Source organism: Haliaeetus albicilla, chromosome 28 (genome assembly GCF_947461875.1).
Source record: "Haliaeetus albicilla chromosome 28, bHalAlb1.1, whole genome shotgun sequence".
NCBI lineage: Eukaryota > Metazoa > Chordata > Aves > Accipitriformes > Accipitridae > Haliaeetus > Haliaeetus albicilla.
The window spans coordinates 14,453,700-14,477,607 of record NC_091510.1 but is presented as its reverse complement, the minus strand read 5'-3'; the positions used below and the strand labels follow the sequence as shown (position 1 = coordinate 14,477,607).

Sequence of the window (23,908 nt, the reverse complement as noted above, 5' to 3'; positions counted from 1 at the left end):
ACCCCTGAGACTTCTTGATAAATGCGAGCATGCGACGCTCACTACAAAGCCTTCAGGCACTCCAGAAGAGTGTTTTTCTTGACTCTTTCCCAGAACTGGAATTGGCAACTTGTGCTGGGTGGACAATGAAATGGGGCTGTTCATTAAAATAACTTTCATTTAACAGTCCGTCTACATTTAGTGAGATACAATGGATTATTTTTAACACAGTCTCCGTGCATCTTTTAAAAATACCATTTGGTACTGCTTTAAAAAATAGCCTTGAGAACAGAGCTGGGATCAGCTGGTTCAGGCACTTCTAAGATGACAGGTATTTGGGGGAATTAACATGTTTTCGAAAGTTAATTGTAAAAAAGGGATAAAGATGAAGATAGGAGGGATAAAGATAGAAGATAGGAGGGATAAAGATATCCGACAAACAGAAAATAGTATAGCAAGTCCCAGGAACATCAGCAAAAAAAGAGTAAATGGCTCCAGCTATTACTTGAACCTAAAAGAAAATTCCACTGGTCTCAAGCAGGTATACTTCAAACCTGTTCAAAAGCTAAACACAGTGGTTGAGAAGGTTGCTCTCTAGCCTCACATCTGTAATCCGTAAAAGCTTATCGCATATAGCATGTAGCAGAAAAAAGGAAGAATTCCCTTGTTCTTGTCACCTAGTCCTCCACCTCCACTCTTTGTGCCAGTCCTGATTCTGTTCCTTGCTCTGCTTTCAGGCCGCATAGTTTCCCTTTCAGCATATTCATCTATTACAGCACCTTCTAAACAGGTCACTTATTTTGTGAGTTTGGGATTGAATGTACAATCCTCTATGCAAACATACAACAGCTATAAGCAGGCTTTTTAAAAAGATGCTTAAGCTCAAAAAAAAAAAAAAAAAAAGAAATCCTAACCAACTTGCCTGGCAGGCAAAAGCCTGGGAATCTTCTTACTTTCACGTGGAAAATCTCATCTTCCTGCCATCTTTCAAATTCCCCCCTCGGATTCATTTCCATTAATTAGCTTTTTGCTAATAAATGATTATATTTCTGATCTGGAGCCTGACCTTTTTTTTTTTTTTTTTTTTTAAGAAAAAAACCAACATTCCCTGACCCGAACAGGAAGTTTATACAAGAAACAGTATCTCACATGATCTTTAATTGATTTCAGCCTTCGTCCTTCCCCCCTGGGACAGGGCTGCAGGCTTGGGCTCCCTCCATCCCCTGTCCTGACTCCTTGCACACCCCATCCCCTGCTCGCCGGGTGCCAGGCTTCAGGGGACCGCTCCTGAGCTGGACCTCCGCAACCGAGCAGGATCTGGCCCTGCCTCGGACTGGGGCTGGCACCTGCTATTTGCTGCGGTCGGTCTGTGCTCAGGAGCACGGGCTTTTTTAACTTGCCAGAAGCGCTCCTGTTGCAGCCTGGTCCCCCAGTTCTGCTGAATGGAGGAAGGCGCTCTCAGCTGACGTGTTATTTACCTGCTTTATTTCCCTGGGATTTGGACCCTGAACAAAATTAGTTTGACAATTCTCAAATATTTGTGAAGTTGCTTTACTTCAGCTCCGCTTGTTTATTTTTCCATACAGCTATGCCAATAAATTTACACATTAAATGTCCCAATAACTGGGCCAACACACAACAGTAATGAATAATTACGACAAAGCTTCCATTCCAGGATCCCTTTTTACTCCTGCCCTCTCTTTACTGTCACTACTAACTCAAGCGTGAGAGGTATACTCTAAGAGGTCTTGCAGGATTTGCCTTTGTATACTAAAATCCTGAAAGTTAGGACCAAATCTTCTTAAGTTTTTCCAAAACCTAAGACATATCTACGGTGCCAATACTTAACTAATAAGTAATCTTCAAAGAGGCTTATGTGAATTCTGTAAAAGGCAGGATTTCCGAATTCCAAAATCTATTTTGCTGTGTGTAGATAAGCATGCCTATACACCAACTGAGGGAAAAATGTTACATGAAAAATAATATGAGCTTTAAACAGTGAGTTAACAAGATTGTCCTAGATAATTACTGACAACAAGATTTACATTACCCGAGTTGAATAAACACACATTGTTTAATGCATCTGTCAGTACTAGTCTTTTCTTCTTGCAGAATGCTGCACAGTATTCTTTATTTATGCTTCCCAAAATATGTTTCCTGGTTAACAGGTAATGTTGCTAGTAAGTTTTGGAGGCAAACTAAATGCGTATTATCTACAGTGTACCTAGCATAACTACGAAAAACAGCTGATACAAGAGAAGTCTATAAACTCCTCTATAAAATTATATAGAAGTCTGTAAAATTCTTACACCCCCCCACATTTGTCTAATTTCCATTGCTCAGTTGTCTTGACTGAAGTCAGTAATACATGAAGTTTTTACGTGCCTCATGGATAAAGCTTTGTAAGATCGTGTCCTAAAGTGTTACTACAGAATTAGAGATGGTCACCTTCAGTGGGTGATTTATCTCATTCTCTTAGAGTGGGGTGGATCACTCTCTGGAGGTGACTACTGCTCTTCAGTGACCAGGGAGGGTACCTAGATCACTAGATGAGATGTGGTTTTCCTCATATTAACCCTAAAACTATAGCCTAGAATTCCAAGTTTCTCATTATTTATTCAGGCAGAAGCAAATTTGTTGTGGACTCTCCTTGCACAGGTAGATTTCCAATCTGTTCAGACATTGCGTAGTTTTGAGGACAGGTTTTACAGATTCTGCTTAAAATACTCACAGCACCCATAGCTCCTTCAGCATTACTCTTGCTTACAGATCAATCTCCTTTTTTTTTAGCAGACTTCAAAACGAAAAAGAAAGAAAATCCAATAATTTAATGCTCCACGTTTTTCTCATACAGCTGAAATGAGTATTTTGCTCAGCAATCTACTTTCATATTATATGTTCATCCATCTTACAAAAACTGTTGCCACAGCGAGTCTTAGACATTTTTTCATCTCACGGAAGGAAGTAACTGTACAGAAACCTTTGTTTACCATCATTTCACACAATTCCCATTGTTATTGAAATTCATCACATCAGTATATTGAACTAGGACACTAATGTCCCAAATAATTTTACTTATGATAAATAAATGAATCTGTTGTTGAGATTAAGGTTTTTCATGTGTCTCTCATTTGAGAGCTCCCCCATTATACATTACTTTATACATTGTAGTACATTATAGCTCAAATGGAGGCTGACTGATGTTATACCAACTGAGGAATGGGGCCTATACCTGCGACTCAGGTACGGGGTTTTATTTGTGCAGGGATGGATGTGGATGGGTGGATGAATACGCTTTTAAATATGAAGGTATTTGGTGTGTGTGTATACTGCAGATGTACCTCCCTGAAAATGATGGAAATAAAACAGACCACAGAGAAGAAAAAATATCAAGGGCTATTATGCTAAATAACATCTGCTCTTGCCTTCTCTATAGAGAGCAAATACTTAAACAGTGAAGTTAATATGCTGAGCATAGCCACTAGCTAAGCTGTTTTCCCTTCAGTAGCAAGCAGGGTTTCGGGAGGAACCTGCTAACGGTGGGAGAGTTCCTAAGGTTTCTAGACAGGGCAGGACAGCTTGTGCAAACACTGCCTCTCTATATAGCCTGGGAACGATTTGAGATTCCCCACCCTTTGGACTAGGAGGAAATTACCACTGCCAGGCCACAACAATGCGGATAAACACCAGTGCCTAGAGCCTGCGTAACTCAGGTAAACACAGGGCTTCCTGACGCGGTGGAAACCACTGGGCACTTCTTTCAAGTCATTCTTCTTACACAGTGTCAGATGTGAGTGTTTAAACAGTCAGCATTTCCTCAGTGAAATACTTATTCTTTTGGCCAGTTAGGCTGGGGTAAGGTTTCTACATTTTCAAGAGTAATCTTTTTAATGTAGGCTTCTGGACACTTGTTTGAACAGTGCAAAATGGCACCTGGTTTGGAACTAAGTCTTGGGATATTTTACAGGACAGACCTACTTTTTACATACAGCTTTCTTAAAATCCACTGGATTTTAAGTTCATGTTAGAAGCCCAAACTCACGGGGACAAAGAGCCAAGCAGTGGTCAAGGGCAGAAGAAAGACGAGTATGTCTACTGAGTCCCCATTTAAATAGAGCAGTGAGTTTGAGCCCTGGGAACACACGCAGGATCTTGGTCCCTTGATCGCTCAGACTGGGAACTTTGCCTGAATCAAGTCTGTTTCCCCATCATCACATGCATCTGAGTTTGAAGAGCAGGGGTGTGAGTGGAGCAGGGGCAATACGGCCCTGGGGCTTACCTGGCAAGGTGCTGAGACTTGGTTGAGGCACCTACCTGGAGTCAGGAACTGCTACCAAGTCTAGCAGTTTGGACTCAAGAAAAAAGTCAAACTCCTTTATGTCTGTCTCTCTCTTGTCCACAAGCCCTGTAAACCACTTCTTTAAGATTCGATCTTCCAAAACAGAGCTTTGTGTTGGCCCTCTTCATGGGAGAGTGATTTTTGTTCCTAATGTCTGGCAGTCACAAATATGGACTCTGGCATTATCAAGGAAAGCCTGGCAACAATTTACAGGAATACTAAATAAAACTATTAAGGATGTAGTTAGGAATCGATCCAAAAGTCACAGAATGTATTACAGACAGTTAGATGGCCATTAGCAATTAAAATGCAATTGTCATCTCTACTTGGTACTAATGTAGAGAGCCATGTATTTCCATTCCTGCTAAGTCCCTCCATGGTGTTGGCATTTGGGAGCCCAAACTGTACTTCTCGGAGGGTCCAGAAGATTTGTAATATCTGGAATGGATTCAAAACCTGCCATTATAGCAAAATGCAAACTTCAACCCTGTCAGGAAACCTCTAATCATAACAAGTCCAGAGGAGGGCCATGAAGATGATCAGAGGGATGGAGCACCTCTCCAGTGAAGACAGGCTGAGAGAGTTGGGGTTGTTCAGCCTGGAGAAGAGAAGGCTCCAGGGAGACCTTATAGCAGCCTGCCAGTACCTAAAGGGGGCCTACAGGAAAGCCAGAGAGGGACTTTTTACAAGGGCCTGTAGTGATAGGGTGAGGGGTAACAGTTTTAAACTGAAAGAGGGTAGATTTAGATTAGATGCAGGGAAGAAGTTCTTCACTGTGAGGGTGATGAGACACTGGAACAGGTTGCCCAGAGAAGCTGTGGCTGCCCCATCCCTGGCAGTGTTCAAGGCCAGGTTGGATGGGGCTTGGAGCAACCTGGTCTGGTGGAAGGTGTCCCTGCCCGTGGCAGGGGGGTGGGGACTAGGTGATCTTTAAGGTCCCTTCCAACCCAAACCATTCTATGATTCTTTATATACCAGAAAGTAACAAGAAGTACAGAGGTGACCAACAGATAAATGAGGTGTTTCTTAAAAAATTATGAAACCAACAACACAGATCTAGAAAATGGAATTCCTTTTTGTCTTTTTTTTTAATACTTCTTTTATGATTACTATGCAATTGCAGTTGGTGTATTTGGCTACCCTAACATTACTTTTCACATTGCCCATTACCAGAGTATCTAAGAGCCGGTTCCATATCTGCTAAGATTATTTCTACAGTATGCAGCCATAGGAATAATTTCTCAGTTTGGCTATTTGTCATACCTCATTTTTTTCTTTCAGCTTTGTGATCATAACAATGACAGGGCTGTCTTCTTGCCAAACCATCTGCCAAAAATCATTCACGGTGTTAATCATGGGTCCCTGAGTTGCAATGAAAGCCTTCTCTTTACCTCCATATCCCTGGTTTAGAAACAGACACAAAAGCATTTACTTTAAATTCATGTGGTCGACCAAAATTGCGGGTGAATGTTGTAAAAGAGCAGAAAAATGAATCTGGAATTAAAAAAAAAAAAGTTATTTGAACTGAAAGCAGTTATGACTAACAGTAGAGCAGATCAGAAATTTTTCAGTAGAACAGTTTTGCCTCTGGAAACTACTGATTTGATGAACTGAAATGGTCCCGAGAATACATCAATCCCTCTCAAATTTCCCTGCTTACTTGGCTTCTAGCTTACACTGTTCTCCAAGTTGCTGGGGCTTTCCATCATCCAGTGGTACTTTAATCCATGATTTATGTTGCTGCAGTGTTTACAAGATAGTTTGCAGTCAACAAGCCACAGAAAAAAAAAGAGAACTCTGAAACTGGTTTCTACAAAGATTCACGACAGGAAAAAAGATTTAAAATACATGAATGCTTGTGGAGTCAGAGACTCTGCTATTCATCTTTGCTAAGGGAGAAGGACTTTTATGAGACCTTATAGGAGGGACAGCATATCAGTATAGGGAATCCCGAGATGCACAAGTGTGTAGGTGGTCAAAGAGAGGTCAGGCAAGCAGTGGGGAAGCAGAGGAAAGGGAAAGGCAAGAAGAAATGGGAAAAAAACCAAGAGATTGCCTTCTTATTTTTTGGGTGAGAAGGAGAACTTGTGAGTTTGCGCAGTGACAGGGTGCCCAACAGTAATGCAGGTCAGGAGAGCCTGCCAGTCGGAGGGGGTGAGGGAACGGAGAATGGCTGGAGGTGGTGTGGGAGCCTCCAGCCATGGGTCTCCCTTTTGGGTGCCCCTTTTGGGTGCCCTTCTCCCCGACAGCTGTTAGTCCTTGCATGAACCAACGGGATAGATCCTCAGCTGGTATGAACAGTCCTCCTTCTACTCCCCAGTCTGCCTGAACGTACTCTGGCCAAGACAAGGCTGTCAGGATCCCAGCAAGCCTAATGATGTTGCATACATGGATGTGAAACTTCATTTCATTGCTGGGTTGTATTTTTTCTGCAGTTGCTGACAGTTGAACGGGTGTTAGCAGCAGGAGAAATCACCATATGTTGGCCCGAAGGGTGGTGGCATGGGGTAAAGGGAGACCTCAGAGGACTCAAAACGTGGCCTGGCTGATGGAGGAGTTGTTCTCCAAAAAGAACCGCTCTGCTTAGTTACGTGAGGATGTCTTTCATACAAAACACTGAAAGTACAGGATGTAAAGTGAGGCAGGGCAAGGGGCACGGGGGATGTGTACATATATATTCATGTCCTGTTATTTAAATAAGCAACATCATTGTAGAGCTCTGGGGCCAAATTTCAGTTGCACCATTACATTTATTCCAGCTGAGGATCTGGTACAAAGCTCTAATCAAAACATTTGATTTTACAGGTAGAGGACTATACTCCTAAAACACAACTGAACTAGTTTCTTAGTAGTCTATTCAGCATACACTGTGCCACGAGTTCAAGAAGGCTCTGTGTGTGTGTGTGTGTGTGTGTGTGTGATCAAGGATTATAACATAGCTGACACTTAGAAATAATGCTTTCCAACAGGGTTCATGCTGCTAAAAATCTTTGTATCATGTAACCACTCAATATAGGGAGCAAAATGTGAACAAGTGTGTGTGGCTGGTGCACATGTGTATATTTAACACAGCTGTTTATGCTCCTTTTCACAAACTTGTTACAGTATTTAATTACTTAACTGATGATATCAGGACTATCAATTGATATAGTTATGCAGGAAAAAACCCCATCACCACTGAACTTGTTTGTGGATAACACGACTGCAATGAGCAATCGTACAGCTTATATTGATGTTGAATCTGATCTTCTCTTTACCAAAACACTGGTATCTCTGTCACCGTTAAAAGGTAACCCTCTTTCCTTACTATAAGGCAGTAGAACAGTATTAAATGTAAATACTGAAGTAAACAAATAGTAATGCATGTGTTTTAAAATGTTTTTTATAAACTATTTGATAAATTGTTTTCTTACTGCAACCGTTTTAGTACATTCATGGCTATGTGGTCTTTGTTACAAACAGCTCATGAAACTATTTCTATCACACCAATGCAGACAAAAATATTAGGAATTATCAATGCAGGTGGGTAGGAATAAAATGAGTCGCACCTTGGCAAAATCAGCTATTCACGTGGAAAATCAAATATTGTCTCAAAAGCACAAGAGTGTACATTTACTTACCCTAATGTAGTTAGCATTTATGTAGGTACTCAAGGAGTCAGATGGATTTTTTGGTTTCAAATACACTCTGCTTAGAGGATCTAAGAGCACAAGGAAGATGGAAATTGAAAAGAAAACCCATAATTAGAAGATTTCTATAGAGAAAGACTTGAAGAACATAATCTACTGTTATTTGGGGCTGTCAACCACTAAAGTATTATGCATCAAATTATTCCCTCTGCAAAGGATCATCATGTGTAAGTAAGGTACAGCTATACTGCACAGTGCTGGGCTGTGTAGAAGTATCTCAGCAAGCTGTGGGCATTGAAGCAACATTATCAGGTCCAGGCAATGCTCAGCAATGTCTAGTCTGCCTGTGTTGAGTATCGAGCTGACCTGTGTAGACTGTCACTGAAACCCGGATCCTTGTACCATGCTAGATAATTACACCAAGTTCTTTGGATTCAACTTTGATACCTTTGCCTGAAGCTGTACTGTTCCAATGACTACAGCTGGATTTAAATGAAGAAAAGCTCCTTCTGCCTGGGGTGAAATCAGCTATATGTATTTATACCAATTTAAGTCCACTGTAAGGGGCTGGACTAGGTAACCCACATCCTTCCTTTCAGTCCTGTGTTCTCACCTGACACAATTTGTGACCATTCATGTGTACTAGACTAGAGACACAATGCCAAAATACAGGAACATTTTCCTTCATGCTCTTCTTTCCTCCACTGTCTTGGATGATCTAAAACGGAGTGGGGCCCAGTTCTGTTGAGTATAAAGCTGGGAGTTACTAAATCCCTCCTGCAAAGGAAGTTTTTGCTTGCTTATTTGTGATGATGTGATCCCCCATGTATTACCCTTTTGGAATTAAAGCCAGTAAATTCTCAATTACACAGCATAACAGAAAGGCATAAGGAGAAGGGGAGTGAAGTGCTTATGTTGTGTCTGTCTAGGGGCACACTTTGACTTTCTTCACACTTTTTCTGAAAAAATATTCTACTGTTAACAAAATGATATGGAAATATTTCTGTACTGAAAAAAATAATATTTTCTTCTGGCAATTTGCTTAAACAATTAATTTGAGTCAGCAGCTTTCTGACAGTATACAGACACCTACTGGTTTGGAAATAGCCTCTGGATGGCTGCTTTGCTGAGTGCAATCTAGGCAATGTGTTCAAAGATACCTACATGGATGCTGAACTGGAAAGTGGTAAGAAAACACTATTTATTATGTGGCCCTGCTGTTTACACAAGAAATATGTACGTAAGCTTTAGCAAAACCTGGTATTTTCAGAGTTGCTTTTGGATTTCTTTTGTGACTTTTCATCCTGTTCCTAAGAACAAGGTAAAACCTTTGCGAATCAAAGCAAGAGGAGGGATGATCCCAAACATACTTTATGTCCTTCTCCCACTGGAGGTCACAGGAGCGTATTGGACAGGAGTGAAGCCTTTGCAGGACACAGGCTGGTGCTTTGAAAGTACATTTCTTAAACCGTGCAAATAAATGCATGACTTCTCCTTCAAAGCCTGTGCATGGAAGTCTTGTCCTCTGGGTTAACAGCACAACATGAACCCTAGTTAGCTTGTGTTAAAATCTCTTTGTACTAGCTTTCCCAACTTTTTGACTTAGAGCTTTTTTTTTCCCCTAACAATATGAGGACAGGAAACCTCTCATTCCTTTTCAGCACAGAGTGATTATTAGCCATTTCCACAAATGCCTCAGGCTACGTGGCCTTGAAAAAACACCCGCTTCCTCTAGCTCACACAATGCCTCTGATTCTGGTGTAGCTTGACCCCTACCTTAAAAAACCTCTTCCAAGCAGACTCAACATCCAGTTTCATTACCACGTCTTGAGATAAACCCCTCTGTTATTAAGGAGCAGCTAAATCAGTTTCACAATTTCTGAGACCTCCTTCCAACTCCAATCAACGAAACAAGCACTGCTTCTGAATGGGAATCTTTTATAAATTAACAGTCCTGATGGGTTACGAAATAGGTAAGTGCTGTAAAGTCAGCTCTGAAATGAGGAAAACGTGAGTGCTGCTAAAGATCCAGAGCCACTAAGCAATCATCAGACACAAATGGAAGTAATTAGCTTCCTCCTGAATGACAAATACCTTGGAGGTAATAATCTTTTCCTTATGGATGGCAAAGTCTGAGAGTCTGAAGCTACAGAAGAAAGACACAGATGGTGTCTGCAAGGCTGAATTCATCAATGTTTGTAAAGCATCTTGAAACATAGCAGAGCTGTTAAGCACTTATAATTACTAATAAAAAATGTCTCCTACAATTTTGACTGAGGCAAAATTACTGCTGTTTTCTTCCATGTATCTAAGAAGTCTGGAATAGCTCTCCCACTAGAGTCGAAGCAGCTTCTTCTAAATCCATCTTTAACAAATTAATATTGGCCTGAATTTACCAGGCTGGAGGAACAGGAGGGTGTTAAAGGGGCTGTAGCTTGCCCCCATGAGACTGCTTGGTGCAGGGAGCAAACTGGGCTATGTGGTGGCACTTCTGAACAGCCCCCCCCCACTGCCATCGACACTGGAGGATCATCCACTCCACAAACACCACTTTGTCATGAAGACATGGGGCTTTGCCCCATTGCAAAGGCTGTATTCGTGGGTGGGTATGATGTGCTGTGGACGTTTTTCCTTCTTCCATTTCGACTGCTACTGTGTTCTGAGTTCTTTAGGACATGGGTATGTTCGCATTTGTAGCATTTCCAGGATAAGTCATTTGTTAGTCCAGTCCTGGCTGCCTTACCAAAAGTAGGACCGAAATACTATAAGGGCTGTCCTTATGGTATTTCTGTTTTGTGAGCAGGAAAGGAAGACGAAAATTTTGTGAGGCTGACTGCTCTCACACTTGCAGCCCAAAAGATCATAAATCTTTCAGATACTGAAACATTTTGAAATTAATCCACCTCTGTTTTGCCTGGTTTTGCTTGCAGTCTATAAATGAATTACAGATACTGCTAGTATTTGGTAAATATTGTAATACAGAACGTGGAAGAATCATACCAGATTGCATTCACGATCTCTGCCAGGTGGGGAATAGGCTATTAGACTTGTTAATAATACAACTGCCTCAAAACATCTCATGTATAAACCACCTGTAAACTATGCATGATTTTTTAATCTCATCTGAATCATTTCCCGGCACTTCCAACATAATCCAGGATTTCTCAATGGAAAACTTCACAGATTTATCATGGTGAGTGCTTCTGCATTTTAAAACATGCTTCAGCATTCCAAAATAAAGTTTCATTCATGCAAAGGGAATCTTTCTTATCTACTAAAAATCAGGTCTGCCTAATATCCATTTACATTTTTAACTATGCAGTCTAACATGGATCAATTACTATAATAGTGGCTATTTACAAATACCATGGAAGTTATGATACGGGTGACCACAACTAGGACACATTTTGTCGACTCACACGAATATACAAACATGCTTGATTAACCCGTGTTGAATTCCACTAAGGTTAAACAGTTTTTCTCCTGCTTTGCAAATATGATTTTTTTCTTTAGTCTTTGAAAGCCTGCTGGTGATCCTGTTGCCTTCATAAGGGAGCAGGACTGGAGCAAATATGACCATTCGTAGTCAGGACTGTAGTGCAAGGCAGCTTGAAGATTCTCAACATCAAGAGAACGGTTTTCCAGCATCTGTCTATAAGCTTGCATAATAAAGTGCTTTATTCATACGATTTAGATTTAACTTTCCCTTCGTCTTCAGCTGGAGTGCCAGAGCCAGTTTTAGCACAAGCACTTCAAGAACAGCTTGGGGATTTGTGGGTCTGACCCCCCCAAGCACTTTCTACCTTCACGTTAATGTGAATCTGCTGTTCTGCTGCAAGTGTTTTCGTGTTTTCATGTTGGCTTTTGCCCTTCAGGAAGGGGGAAGGAATGACATCCAGGTACCTTGGGTGTGTTGCACACACAAGGATACCCACGGAACAGTGTTGAGCCACTTGCTCCTTTGTAAGCAAGAGCCCACGCATGCTCTGAAGCCCCACGGGAATGCTGCTCCCGATTTGAGGTGGAAAAGTGAGACAGGAAGGGGAAAAGACAGGGGGCTTGGAAACTGAGGTCCTGCTGCGGGGACACGTAGCGGGGGCTCCAGGAGAGAAGCAGGCAAAGGCAAAGATGTGGAGTAAGAGGATGAGGAGGGAGCAGCGGGGCCGGTGTTCTGCCACAGGGATGCGAGCGTGGTGAGAAACTGGGAAATCTGGGCGCAGGACTGGGCACCTGCTCAGAGGGGGTGAGAAATGCGGTAGGTGGGTGGCAGAGGGAATGCAGCTGAGGACACGGAGCGGGCTTTAACAGGACCAGTGAGCGGGGTCGCAGTCAGGAGGAAGGATGGAGAAACAGTGGTTTTAAGGAACTGTTTTGCCACTTGGCTCTGATCCTGTCTCCTCGTTCGTGGTATCAGCATATTGTCGTAAAGCAAATAACACTTAGAAAACTTGAAGAGGCATCCTAGTGTTTGCATAAGAGTGTTGCGTACGTTATACTGCAACGGAAACATCTTTCATAGAAATGTAACATTTCCTGCACTTTACAGTTTTCCATATAGAATAGTTTTCATTAGGCATTCATTTTATTCCACGAGTGTGTTTGGCTGGGTAGTATCTATTAACACGAACCTGCCCTCATGCAGGCAGGTCATGCCCTCTGTCACAGAATTATCTCTTAGAAAATGAGAACATCCTCCACAGCGCAGCGGGTGGAGCTGGCAGGACTGGGCAATTTTAGGAGATAATCCATGAGCTCAAACATCACTTGTCACCACAGGTGCCCCGATTCAGGAGACGCACCCAGCGCTGGGAATGGAAAAGCTGACGCGGGCGTACGAAGCAGCAGGTTGATATCATCTGAGCAGGAAACCAGGAAAGCTGTTCGGCTGAATCGCTCAAATCGTTTCCAAACCCTCTCGGACTGGCTGGGGGGTGTGCGAGTATTTATTACGAGCATGTGCCTCCATCCTCAAAATATCTTCTTTGAAAAAGCCTGGTGCTAACACACAACAGACGCTTTGGTTTCTGCCGAGGATGGTTACAAAGTGCCTGCCCGTGAGTAGCTGCGGTGCACGCCGGCAGCGTGCTCGGACCGACGACGTGCCGCGGAGTTAGCGGCACGTCCCAGCTAACCGGAGGCAAAAACCACAAAGGCACGCTGGTTCTCAAAGCTCATCAGCATCAACCACGGCCCAGCTGTCGCGTCCCGATTCAAAACACATGCTGCGGTGAAACGGGGACTCATCGCGTTTGCGAGGCGTTGCTGAAGGCGAACCTGATGGTGGCCGGGGCAGCTCGGATGCAAGATGCTCTGGGAAGGGAGACGTCCTTCCAAAAATCCGCCCGTCAGGCGGCGGGAGGCTTGGAGATATCCTGGCTCCACTGCCGCTGATGGCAAAAGTCCTGCTGTCGTCAAAGGGGTCAGGATTTCACCCTCCGTGGACATCCTGTTGACACTGGGCCAGACTCTAAGGGACGCTGAATTTTCTGATTACTTGGTATATAACTTGCATTCACTTGCTTACTTGCTTTAATTCCCTTCAACATTCCTGGATTGCACTTGGCTATTGGTTGCAATAGATGAACTAGCCTTGAAGACAGCACAGATTTTTATTTTACTGGGGGTTGAAGGGAAGCGAGGGCTCCACACAATGAGTTTCTTTCCCAGCTACATATCACATTTCTGAGACTAATCTAGCGGCTGAAGGCCATCAGTTTTCACTAATTTGACTGCAAGGCCTTTGTATGATGTGAACAAATTACAACGCGTTCAGGCTCGCTGGGAGAAATCTTGTCATCTAAAGTGTGTGAATTTGCATGACTAACATATAACAGGCCTACAAGGACATTACAGAGAGGATTAGAAAACATATTTCTAGTTGACAGGATATGCTGTCATTTTAAAAGTATTCTTCATTCCCAACCTAAGCAAAGGGATGTGTTTACATTTTTCTGTGGGAGTGTCCTCCAACATTTTGCATCAATGAACTTTTTCACTTTGGTGATGTCAAAATTTATAAAAACTCAACTATTCATGTCTATATTTAGTGCAACGTTAAAACTTCTGCAACCATTTTTGAAACTGAACAGAAAACAAAATGATTAATAAAAGAGAAATGGAATATCACGTTATTCCCCAACAAATGTTATGAAAATAGTTGCATTTCAGAGAAAGGTGTATTTTGAAGGAAAACTATTCCACTGAAAAGTTTTCAATCACCTCTAATTATAACAAAACAATTGTTACTTGGTCAGAAATAAAGAATTTGGGCCAACGAAAATACAGAAGCAGTACAGCAAAGCAGTGAGAAGTTTACAGCAATGATGAGGCAGCACTGTGTGAGAGTGGCTTTCTTAACTAATGCAAACAGATTTCCACAAAGCCAACTGGCACATGGAGAAGGAAAAAACCAAACCCACCAGAGGACTTATAAAGATGGAAGTCCACTACGAGAGAGGATAGGATGGACTTGCTTTTTTTTCATCTGGGCCACTTAATGTTGGTCAGGATCCCAAGTAGCTTGACCCAACCAGAGGGAATTCAGTGACTGCAAGACAGTGTGAGCTGTGATGGAGGCAACAGTCTTGGTCCTCTCATCCTCCGGATCACGGAGCTATGGCGAGGCATGGCAGACCTCTCTACCCATCTGCCTGAGCTGTCCTCCAGAGAAAACCAGCACGCACCTGGGCCGCGTTTCAGCACGTGGTTGGGATGCTCCCAAAGTGTGTGCCTGCTAAGGCACCCAGTGAGAGTTCTGCATTTGCCAGTCCTACAGCGCTGGGGTTTCGTTATCTTTCTACACAGGCTATAAATACACTTATGAATAGGTACACAACGATCGAAGATAAAGACAGGTAGATTTTCACAGCAATACGTTCTCAAAGCAGGACTAAATGTCATTGTAGGAAACCATGGGCTAATTCACTTACTTGGCAAAATTGTTTTATAGCGGTTTTTAGTTCCGTGACTCGGGATGTCAATTTCTTTGGGATCCACAAAATTCATTGGTATTTCCTATAAAAAATAAATTAAATCAGATTGGTGTTTCCAAAGGAGCCATGCAGGAAATTATCACCAGAAGGCCATCTGCTGTTACACAACTGTCTTTTGACATCAAAGTTATTAAGAAAAAAAGTGGTTCCCACCTCAAGCCTGTCAACACCCTTCCTTTAATAAACACAGGGAGTTGCATATTGAAGGGTGACTTCCAAGGAACACTTCTGATGAATTATTAAAAGCAAAGTTTTTACAGGATTAGGAGAGAGGTTAAAATGCACAATAGTTCTAAAAAAGTGGAGTTGAAAAGTGCAGCACTGTAGCAGAAAAGCACAACATTTTACATAACCGGGGGAGGAACTTTCAAAATAAATATAAATTTATAGCAAACATATTTTTTTTTAATTTTGTGCAAAGCCCTTAACGATGTCAGTCAAAGACCTCACTTGCTTTTTATAGAGACTACCAGGATGAAGTGCCTTAGTCTTTTGCATTCAGTGATTCAAAATGTAATAAAAATCTGAAGCTATTTCTCTTGATTCTCATTTTGATCTTTTAGTGACTGATCTGCATTGTCATCTTTAAATACGCAGATGTGCAAGCAACTCATTTGACAGTTTGCTTGAAGTTCCAAAAATATACACACGATAAACTCCTGATCAGCTTAAAATTACTGTTTTACAAATTGTTTGTCAGCATCAAAAGTAATAATCCTCCAATTTTTCATTGAAAAAAATGTTTCATTTGGTCTGTGGGGGGGAAGAATAATTTTGATCTTGAGGTCCTGAAACATTGTTAGTGTTCTTACAGTTGAATAAAAACAACCCTTTGAAAATGGCAAGATAAAACATGTACGTGTTTTTTTTTTTTTTCCTGATTGTGGGGGATGTTTCATCAACCAAAACAATCTGGCAAAATCACATTAACAAATGCTTCAGTTGACTCAAATCTTCATTTTTTACTGAATTTTTTTGGCCACCGTTATTTAAATTATCCTGGGGTAAGCTGGAATTTGATCTTCAGTAAATTATTACTTCTACTTAAAAGCACAGTCATTACTACAGACTTGAAAACTTCATTGCTAGCCTAGAACATTTATCCAAAGAGACAGCTGCATGTTAAATAATTGCCTCTTACAGACACATCGGAACATGAGGAAGCACAAAAGGTATGTTCCTACCCTATTCAGCGCAAACCTCCTTTGACTTGCACCGCTGGAAATTTTACTCAAGGATTTCCCTCCCAAACCAGCTGGTTTTTAACTCCACAGGCGCAGCCCTGACCACAAATTTGGCACAGGTGAGACACACAGCCGCTGCCCTTCAGACCCAAGCCCTCCAGCAGGACTGGCTGCAGTGGAGTTTTTTTGAGAGGAGCAGGGACGAGGTCCCTCAAGCTTGCCAGGGATGCACCCAACAGTAGATCTTCACATGGGTTCACCAAGCAGGCGAAGCTACCCTCTTAGTTTTCTGGTTGAAGAGAAGGCAAAGTTAAGTACAACTTAGATGGGTCGTAATGAATTGCTTTGCTTCTTTCCTGCTTCCCAACTTGGCTTCTGAACATCTTACTACATGAGGCTGCAACTTCTGCGTTGGTTTTTATTCTTCTACCTTCTCTGCCTTATGCCCATGTGTTTAGTGGACCTTCTTTATTCTCCCTCCCTCCCTCCTTGATCTCTTCCTTTCTCTTCAGCTGACTCCTCAAAAGAACGACTTGCTCCCTCTCATTTCAGGCCAGCCAAAGTGTTGCTGCTAAGATACACCTTCCTTGCAGGTCCCTCACCCAATCCTTCTTCAGCTCCCTGTACCGCCATCCATATGATGCCTGTGCTAAGCGCAGGATCTTCTTGCTCGTGAGACTCCATTCCTGCACAAACCTCATCCCCATTCCTCCAGGTCAAACCATCTCACCTCTGTCCTGCCTCTGATGCCCCTTCCTCCTCCACGGAACTACAAAATGAGCTCCTACACCCCCCTCATACCCGCCTCTGACTTTCACCCCTTCCCAGTGATGACCTCTGTGAGACTCTTCCCCTTGGCCCCTGGGCTCCGAATTGTCCCAACCGGCTCTGCTATGGGATGGCGGCTGACCTGGAGCTTCCCTGGTTCAGTTCTGGCGTAGGATAAACACCACCAGCACATGGTTTCCGAAAGTTTTCCCTGCTCAACTATGTACCAGCTGAGAGAGAGCAATACGTTAAACCTGTGTTTAATAGGATCTACGTCTGTCACCTACAGAGATTGGAAAAAGCCGCACGAGGCAGAGTCCTTCATTGTAAAAAATGGTAAGTTTCCATCAAAATACTTTCCATAATATTTATTAGGTAAAAAGAGTTATTTTCCTTTTTTTTTTAATGCTGACAAAAAGGTTGGCTACTTTTACTTGGGAGAATATACCTGACTTGCAAGGAGGAAGAAACATAAATTGCCCAGCACATGCTTCTTTAGTAGCCTGAGCTGCCACTATTCAAAAGACAGAATGTCTGAAGTTGGTGACAGAACAGAAAAATTCATTATTCTCAAAATATTGGAATGACAGAAAATACAGTCCTGCATGGGAAAGTGCCAGATTGTTAAATCTATAAAATTTGGCTCTCATAAAAATGGCAGGATAGGTATAATAAATATCTGCCTGAATTTTCCTAAATTTTGCTATATTTTCTGGAATACTTTCAGAGACCCAAATCATATCTCTTTGAGTGTATGAACAGTTGTAGCATTCAATGGCTAATGTGAGCCAGAATAGCTGTTATTAGAAGCGTATCGCCCAGAGAGGTGAAGTAGCCCATGAACAAAGGCTTATATGTGTACGCATCTGTGACTGCATGCGTGCAACTGAGCACACGAATGTGTGCAGCTTATACATTATTTGTAATTATTTAATTATGTATAATACGTATAGATGTTTAATAAAGCAAATGGATATATATTGCCTATTTAGCTACAGACTTTGTATGCTGACTTGCACATGATTGTGCTATTTGCAATCTGCTGGGCTTATTTTCCCCCGCGTTAGCAGGAACGTTATCCACATAATATCCGGACTTTTTTTTCTGGAATAATCTCTTGCTTTTCACAGCCAGTTTCAGAATAAGTGACTTGCCTGTGGCTGTGATGCACGGTGTTATTGTCAGCTTTCTGTCTGTGCCCTTGGCCCCACAAGTACTTACTACTGGGAGGAGCCCACTGGCTAGAAAGTGTTTACAGGATGTAAGTGATTAATATTATTAATTGACCTTGTTGGCCGAGAGAAATGCGTTTCTGTTTTCAACTCGGTGGCATTTCTGCATCTGTCAGTATCTCGCCAACCGATGAACTATGTTAAAATTTCGGCAGGCATCAAGTGGGAGACGGCCGGGTGGCTGGAGGAGCCTCACTGACCACGTCTCTTCTTGTACTTCGCCTCTCTGGGCGATACGCTTCTAATAACAGCTATTCTGGCTCACATTAGCCATTGAATGCTACAACTGTTCATACACTCAAAGAGATATGATTTGGGTCTCTGAAAGTATTCCAGAAAATATAGCAAAATTTAGGAAAATTCAGGCAGATATTTATTATACCTATCCTGCCATTTTTATGAGAGCCAAATTTTATAGATTTAACAATCTGGCACTTTCCCATGCAGGACTGTATTTTCTGTCATTCCAATATTTTGAGAATAATGAATTTTTCTGTTCTGTCACCAACTTCAGACATTCTGTCTTTTGAATAGTGGCAGCTCAGGCTACTAAAGAAGCATGTGCTGGGCAATTTATGTTTCTTCCTCCTTGCAAGTCAGGTATATTCTCCCAAGTAAAAGTAGCCAACCTTTTTGTCAGCATTAAAAAAAAAAGGAAAATAACTCTTTTTACCTAATAAATATTATGGAAAGTATTTTGATGGAAACTTATCATTTTTTACAATAAAAAACAATAAAGCTAATGCCCCCTTAACTGTTAATCAAAAAATTAAATGTTAATTAAAGAACTAAAAATAACCCGAAACTGCTCATGTTTCAGTTCTCCATTGAAAACTTTGAACATTTGTCCGCTTTTTGCACACTTGGAAGGTTTTCATGGGAACTAATAATTTTAGTCTCAAGAAGACTGTCTTATTGTATTTCTTTAGCTAGTTAAAACAAGCTGAGCGAGCAGAACGAGTGAGGGTTATATATTGCGTTCTTTGCATGCCTCAAGTTCCTACTAAAGCTATTATCTGTAGCAAGAAAGATATTAAACAGATACTGTTCAACAGCTTCATCTTAAAACAGATTTCAAAAAATAGTTTAAAAATGGAATAGACAAGTCATGATCCTTTCAATAAAATTCTGTGGAAATACTGAATGGCCAAAGTCATGTTGTGCCCCCCGAGGGACAAATAAAATGTGAGTATTGCCCCAAAGCCGTGCACGGATGCTGTGTGAGAGGATTCTGGTAAGTAGATTCTGCAGAGGTGCCAGGTTGTCTGTACAAACGGTCTCCTAACATGGGGGGTTTAAGCATGATGAAGTTGTTTCTTCCAACTTTCTTGCCTAAGCAGCAGAACGGCAGAGGACTGATGGCGTAACTGGTGATAAAAGTGTGTTGGATGCTTCTAATTTTTTCCACGTACACTCTCTGACCAATTTTTGGTGAAACAACTGAGGGGTTTATTTTTCTTAAGCAAATGACTTTTACTGTAAACCCTGGCTTTTTAGAGGCGAATAAAAGGACTGCTTCGTAGGATGCAATTATTCATAATGAAAAACTCTTTTTAGAGTCAGGTGGCACTCATCATCTATTCTAGTGACTTACATGCACAAATTGAAAACAAAATGAAACCTGAGGGATCAGGTGCTCCGGCATGTTTAATAAGAACTGAATTGTTTGTGTGTCTTTGTTAGACCTGGAGTATGCTCAAGGGGTTGTACAGGTCTTCCTGCTCTTACATGCCTTGTTAGGATACATGTTTCTGTGTGGCTCTATTTATTAAATTTGAGCTATTAAACCAGTCTTAAAAAGCTCTGCTTGTTTAGTTTAGCTTGCTAGTGAGTTGTAAAAGCTAAAAAAGCCAGGCTGAGGTTGGGTCGGGTGGTTGGTTCTGTTGGTTCCTCCTCTCTGGTACCCTCTGACAGCAGCTGGTAGCGAGGGGTCTGGGGGAACTCGAACAGGACCAGCTTTTCTCTGTATTGCACTGGCCTTTTAGCATGAAAAACCATGAATAATCACTCCATATTCACCTTCTTGCTGTCATGATTTTATAGGCTTCTGTTAGAGCCTCTCACAGTCTCTTTTCTAGGCAGAAGAGTCCTTGTCTATTTAGTATCTCCTGATACAGAAGCTGCTTTAGTCTGAGATTATGCTCACCGTACTTCTTTCTGTATGTGCTCCAAGAAGGAAAGATCAGAGAAGCATGCAGTTGTGAGTGCTATATAGATTTTTCCAATGTCATAAAGATGTTTCCTGTGCTATTCCCTAGTTCTTTTCTCGAGATTCTCAGCTTTGTATTTCAGAACCCATCAAAGTATACAAAGCTGTTTTCTGCCAAATGCATAACATTTTATTTATCAACCCTGAATTTCCTCTGCCTCATCACCATCATAAAATCCCTTGTGTAATTTCTTTGAAGTCTATTTTTAATTTTACTACCCTTGGTAATTCAGCATCATCATCAAACTTCACCACCTTACTATTTATTCCCTTTTCCAGATGATTTAAGAGTATCTTGGTCAGTATCAGCTCCAGAATAGATGTCTCTGGGCCTCCACCAGTGATCTCCTTTTACTCTGAGAAGCAACCAGTGCTTCCAGTGCTACACTGTGTTGATTATTCCCCACTGTATCGCATTTGTTCATATGTCTATTGGCTTCTTTATTATAATTCCTTCCAATTTCTCTGATTTAGACATCCGATTTCTAGGCCTGCAGTTCTCTGGATCTCTTCTGGAGCCCTTCTGAAAAACGCCCGTTACCTCTGGCCCTCTGATTCCTCAGCTGCTGGGGGCCAAGTGCTAGATTACACCTGCCCAGTTAATACAGCAATAATTTCACATAGGAGCTCCTTTAGGATTCCTGGGTGAATACTAGCTTATTCCAGTGAGTAGCTTTTATTCATTTGATTGATTTGTTCTAGAATCTTTTCCATTAATGCTTCAATATCAGACAGATCCTCCAGTGACCCGTTTGAATCTACTCCTGCCACAGAGGTAGGAAATTCCCTAAGTTCTTCTATGGTCAACACAGATGCAAATAATGGAGTCACTTCCTACTCCTTCAGCTTCACCAAATCCCTTTTCTACCCTTTTGATCATCTATTGATCCTCGTAGTCTTTGATAAGCTTTGTGCTTTTGATCTATTTAAAAAATGAAGTTATGATTTTATTTTTTTTTAATTCAAAGCCTTTTTTGGGCTGCCTTTTTCAGCTTTCACATTCAATTGACTTCATTTTATGCTCTGTTCTACTTCTCTTGTAAAGAGTGTCTCCTTATTTCCGATAGCCTCTTTCACCTGGCTGTTTTGTAATAGCAGTCTTTTTCAGGTCTTCTTAAAATAGTATGTAATAATGTGTTTTCCCTAACTGAGTTTTTCTGCTCTGACTTGTTTCTACCTGGCCACTGTCTTAACTTTAGATTCTTACCCTTTTTAATAGTAAATACACTTGTAGGACACTTCAGGTGTTTTGGCCTTGAGTATATTAGGCTTGCTGTATGGAGTGCTTGTTAAAGATATTTTGGACTGACTGTCTGCTCCAAAAAGTCACTTATAGTGACTAAAAATTTAGTCTTCAAACTGCAAACATATGTGATGATTACATGGGAATAAACAACATCTCCAATTATTACTGTGTGTTCTGTCATCATAGCCCTTAGGATCTCTTTGAAACTGTCACAGTGTTACAGTCCTGCTGTTTGTATTGTAGCTCTAATACGACATTAAACCCATCTATGAATGGGACTTCAAACCGAGAGGAATCTGTGTTATCCATGAATATAACTGACTTCTTATCTGTCTTTAGTGCATAAACATAAAACACCACCTTGAAACTATCTAATCTGCCCTTCGGAAATGTTTTGTACCTTGACATTGAAGTGTTGCCCGATTATTTTTTCCCCACGGTTCCTGTTGTGCCAATGATGTCAAAAATCCTCATTTAAAGCTTGTTGTTAAACTCACCATGAACTCTGTCTGAAGTAAATGAGAACATGCAACTGCGTCTTGAAGCTGCTGCCGTGTCAGAATGCGGCCGGCCGATTGTAGGTATTCCATCGCTACTTTTTCTCGTGGGGTTGGCACAGCGACGAAAGGTTCAACACTTCCCAAACTGCTCATATCCAAAGTCAGAGAGACATTGGATCCTCGTCTGCGTTAGAAAATAATTAAAACAGTTATATCAGTGTTACTGTTAAGTCCCATACTCTTGCAGCTGATCCTGAGTTATTTATGCACCCTGGCTTTCTGTACAGTCACTGGGAGATTTGGGTATGCAAAGACTGCAAGACTGGTTTCACTGGAAGCACTGGGTGGCCAGAAAACCAAGATTTTACATCTTATCCTAGCTCCTGAATCTAACGACGGATGCAAGAACAGTGTGCTAGGGAGCAACTATTTGGATTATTGTTAGAAGTCGAAACTGCTCCCTATACGCTACTTAATAGTTACAGGTGTCAAATGTGAAAGTGGTATCTTAGTAAGGAAGAAATGTTTCACAGAAAAAAAAAAGGGTTCTAACATTTCTAACTGATACGTATAACAACCTGGAAATAAATCCACAGTTATGTCAGCTATATGTTTAAGAATCGACTCAAATTAGATATACAGAATGGAGGGGGGAAAAAGTGATAAAATCAGCAGAAATAGGTGGAAAGGCAGTGCAAACATCATGGCTACCAAGTGGACAATGTCTCATGTTAGGTGGGAGAGAAGGGAAAGGCAATAAACCACAATAAATGAGCTGAATCCCAAGAGGAGGAATGGTCACAGGCTTAGAGGGGTTATTCGGAAATGCCAAACGTCTCTTGCAGGACAATGAAATTCATCAACATTTCACATTTCTGCAGGAAAATAAAATTGGATTCAACAGCACCTTTGAGCCATGAAAATACAAATAAAGCACGCTTCTGCGTGCTTGGTACAAGCACTACTCTCTTTGTCACTTTCTCCAAACAACTCTTAAAAAACCTGATTTTTTTCATAGTTTCAACTCATCAATCAAATGTTATCTACTCAACCCTCAACTTTAGGCATATTGATTGCAATAAATCCACACTCTGCGAATTGTGATGACTAAACACACATTTGTAGGCATTAATCAAAGTTTTTCTGTTTACTAATCAGAAATCAGTGCTATAAGACTGTAAGATTCAGCTGTCTGAACTGGGCTACAGGTGCCCAGCTCAGTGTAAACATCTCTGACATTTACCAAGCAGCTATGCACATATAGAGATATGACCACGCAACTTTCACTCCTACGTCTGCACGTTATTGCCTCTCCGTTAATGTATGCTTACAGGGGAGCTCTTTTAGCTCTTAGTTGCTCTACCATGCTCAGATATACACAACCACAACGTAAGATCTCTGTCTCAAGTCTTTCCTAATAGATCTGCTAGATCAGAATACAACTCTACGCCTTGCCCGTTTTTAAAAGCACATATGCCAGCGATTAACCGTTTACTGGTTAATCCATTATCTGGTGTCTCCACTTTTCCTGCTAGAACTCTGCATGGTTGGGTGCATTTCTTGTTGGCAGAACTGCCGCTGGGTGAGTGTGACCGCACACCACGCTGGACACTGGGATGTTGTTGTTAAGATACAACTGTCCCTTTTACAGTAATGCCACATATTATTATAAATGTCACACAGACATCATCAGGTAGTATCTGTGAGGCAAGTGCTGTTAGTTTTGGGGGAATCCTTTAGTCTGCAGCAAAAGTTGCTTGTGTTAATACTTGGGTTTTACTGCCCTGTCATTATTTATCGGCGGCCCACAGGTATTTGTATGCACACATA

The 23,908-nt window shown here is 41.5% G+C and overlaps 1 protein-coding gene across 4 annotated transcripts in view; it reads right to left on the bottom strand.

Annotated features, from left to right (window-relative positions):
• PTPRR (protein tyrosine phosphatase receptor type R) overlaps positions 1-23,908 on the bottom strand; it is a 154,497-nt gene that overhangs the window by 14,901 nt on the left and 115,688 nt on the right. For all 4 annotated transcript variants that reach the window (XM_069773772.1, XM_069773773.1, XM_069773774.1 and 1 more), the window contains 4 exons: positions 22,076-22,262; positions 14,877-14,961; positions 7,939-8,018; positions 5,582-5,719 (listed from right to left, as the gene is read on the bottom strand). In XM_069773772.1, coding sequence (XP_069629873.1) covers positions 5,582-5,719; positions 7,939-8,018; positions 14,877-14,961; positions 22,076-22,262 — 490 coding nt within the window. The remainder of the gene's footprint in view (positions 1-5,581; positions 5,720-7,938; positions 8,019-14,876; positions 14,962-22,075; positions 22,263-23,908) is intronic.